This window comes from Suricata suricatta, chromosome 11, assembly GCF_006229205.1.
Source record: "Suricata suricatta isolate VVHF042 chromosome 11, meerkat_22Aug2017_6uvM2_HiC, whole genome shotgun sequence".
Taxonomy (NCBI): domain Eukaryota; kingdom Metazoa; phylum Chordata; class Mammalia; order Carnivora; family Herpestidae; genus Suricata; species Suricata suricatta.
The window spans coordinates 50,770,199-50,771,518 of record NC_043710.1 but is presented as its reverse complement, the minus strand read 5'-3'; the positions used below and the strand labels follow the sequence as shown (position 1 = coordinate 50,771,518).

Here is a 1,320-nt window from a genome sequence, read left to right as displayed (position 1 = left end):
ATGACAGCACATCAAAATGGCACCATCTTCATTGAGGTTTCAGACTTCCTCCTGAATTGTTTTGTCAGGTCCCCCGGCTGGCAGCTCTGGTTGTCCCTGCCACTCAGCCTCCTCCTCCTCCTGGCCATGGGGGCCAATGGGATTCTCTTGATCACCATTCGGCTGGAAGTCTCTCTGCATGAGCCCATGTACTACCTGCTCAGCCTCCTTTCCCTGCTGGACATTGTGCTCTGCCTTGCTGTCATCCCCAAGATCCTGGCCATCTTCTGGTTTGACCTCAAGTCCATCAGCTTCTATGCCTGCTTCCTTCAGATGTACATCATGAATTGCTTCTTTGGCATGGAGTCCTGCACATTCATGGTCATGGCCTATGACCGCTATGTGGCCATCTGCCACCCACTGAGGTACTCATCCATCATCACTGACCATTTTGTAGTCAAAGCTGCCATTTTTATTTTGGCCAGAAATTCACTTCTTACTATGTTCATTCCCATCCTCTCTGCCCGGCTCCATTATTGTGGAAGTAATGTAATTGAAAACTGTATGTGTGCCAATCTCTCTGTGTCCAAGCTCTCCTGTGATAATATTGCCCTTAATAGAATTTACCATTTAATTGTGGCCTGGACTCTTCTGGGCTCTGACCTCATCCTTATCTTCTTCTCCTATACCCTCATCCTACGAGCTGTTTTTAGACTCAAGACAAAAGGGGCAGCTGCCAAAGCTCTGAGCACCTGTGGCTCTCACTTCATTCTCATCCTCTTCTTCAGCACCATCCTGCTGGTGTTTGTTTTTACTCACATTGCCAAGAAAAAAATTTCCCCAGATATTCCTGTCTTACTTAATGTGTTACACCATGTAATTCCTGCAGCCCTCAACCCCATTGTCTATGGGGTACGGACCCAGGAGATTAAAGAGGGAATTAGGAAATTACTGAGGAGGGCAAGAGAGAACAGAAAATAATCATGCTCTTGCTTTGCTTTTCTCAAAAGCACAATCAGGAGGTAGGGACTGGGAGATAGAAAAGAGTCCTAATCTTCTTGTGGGATATGCCTGATGATAAAAACTGTATGGTGTCCCCTTTAACCACAGTTACATCACACTTCCTACCCTCCATGGTTTTTTGAAGAGACTAAGGATATGGTACTCCTTTTTCTACCTGACATCCTCCTTATCTCGCTTGGTCAGAACTATCTTCCTAATAGCTTCTCAAATACATGAACGACAGTCCTGTCTCTGAAACTTTTGGATTATTGTTCCTCTGTCCACATAGCTCCTTCCCTCATGTCGTATGGGTATTCCTGACAAGAGTATTTAAAACAG

General features: G+C 45.5%; 1 protein-coding gene across 1 annotated transcript; it reads left to right on the top strand.

Annotated features, from left to right (window-relative positions):
• On the top strand, window positions 1-960 carry LOC115306352 (olfactory receptor 56A3-like). Its single transcript, XM_029956696.1, has one exon. It carries the CDS (start codon window positions 1-3, stop codon window positions 958-960), a length of 960 nt encoding a protein of 319 aa, XP_029812556.1.
• Window positions 961-1,320: the final 360 nt, after the last annotated feature.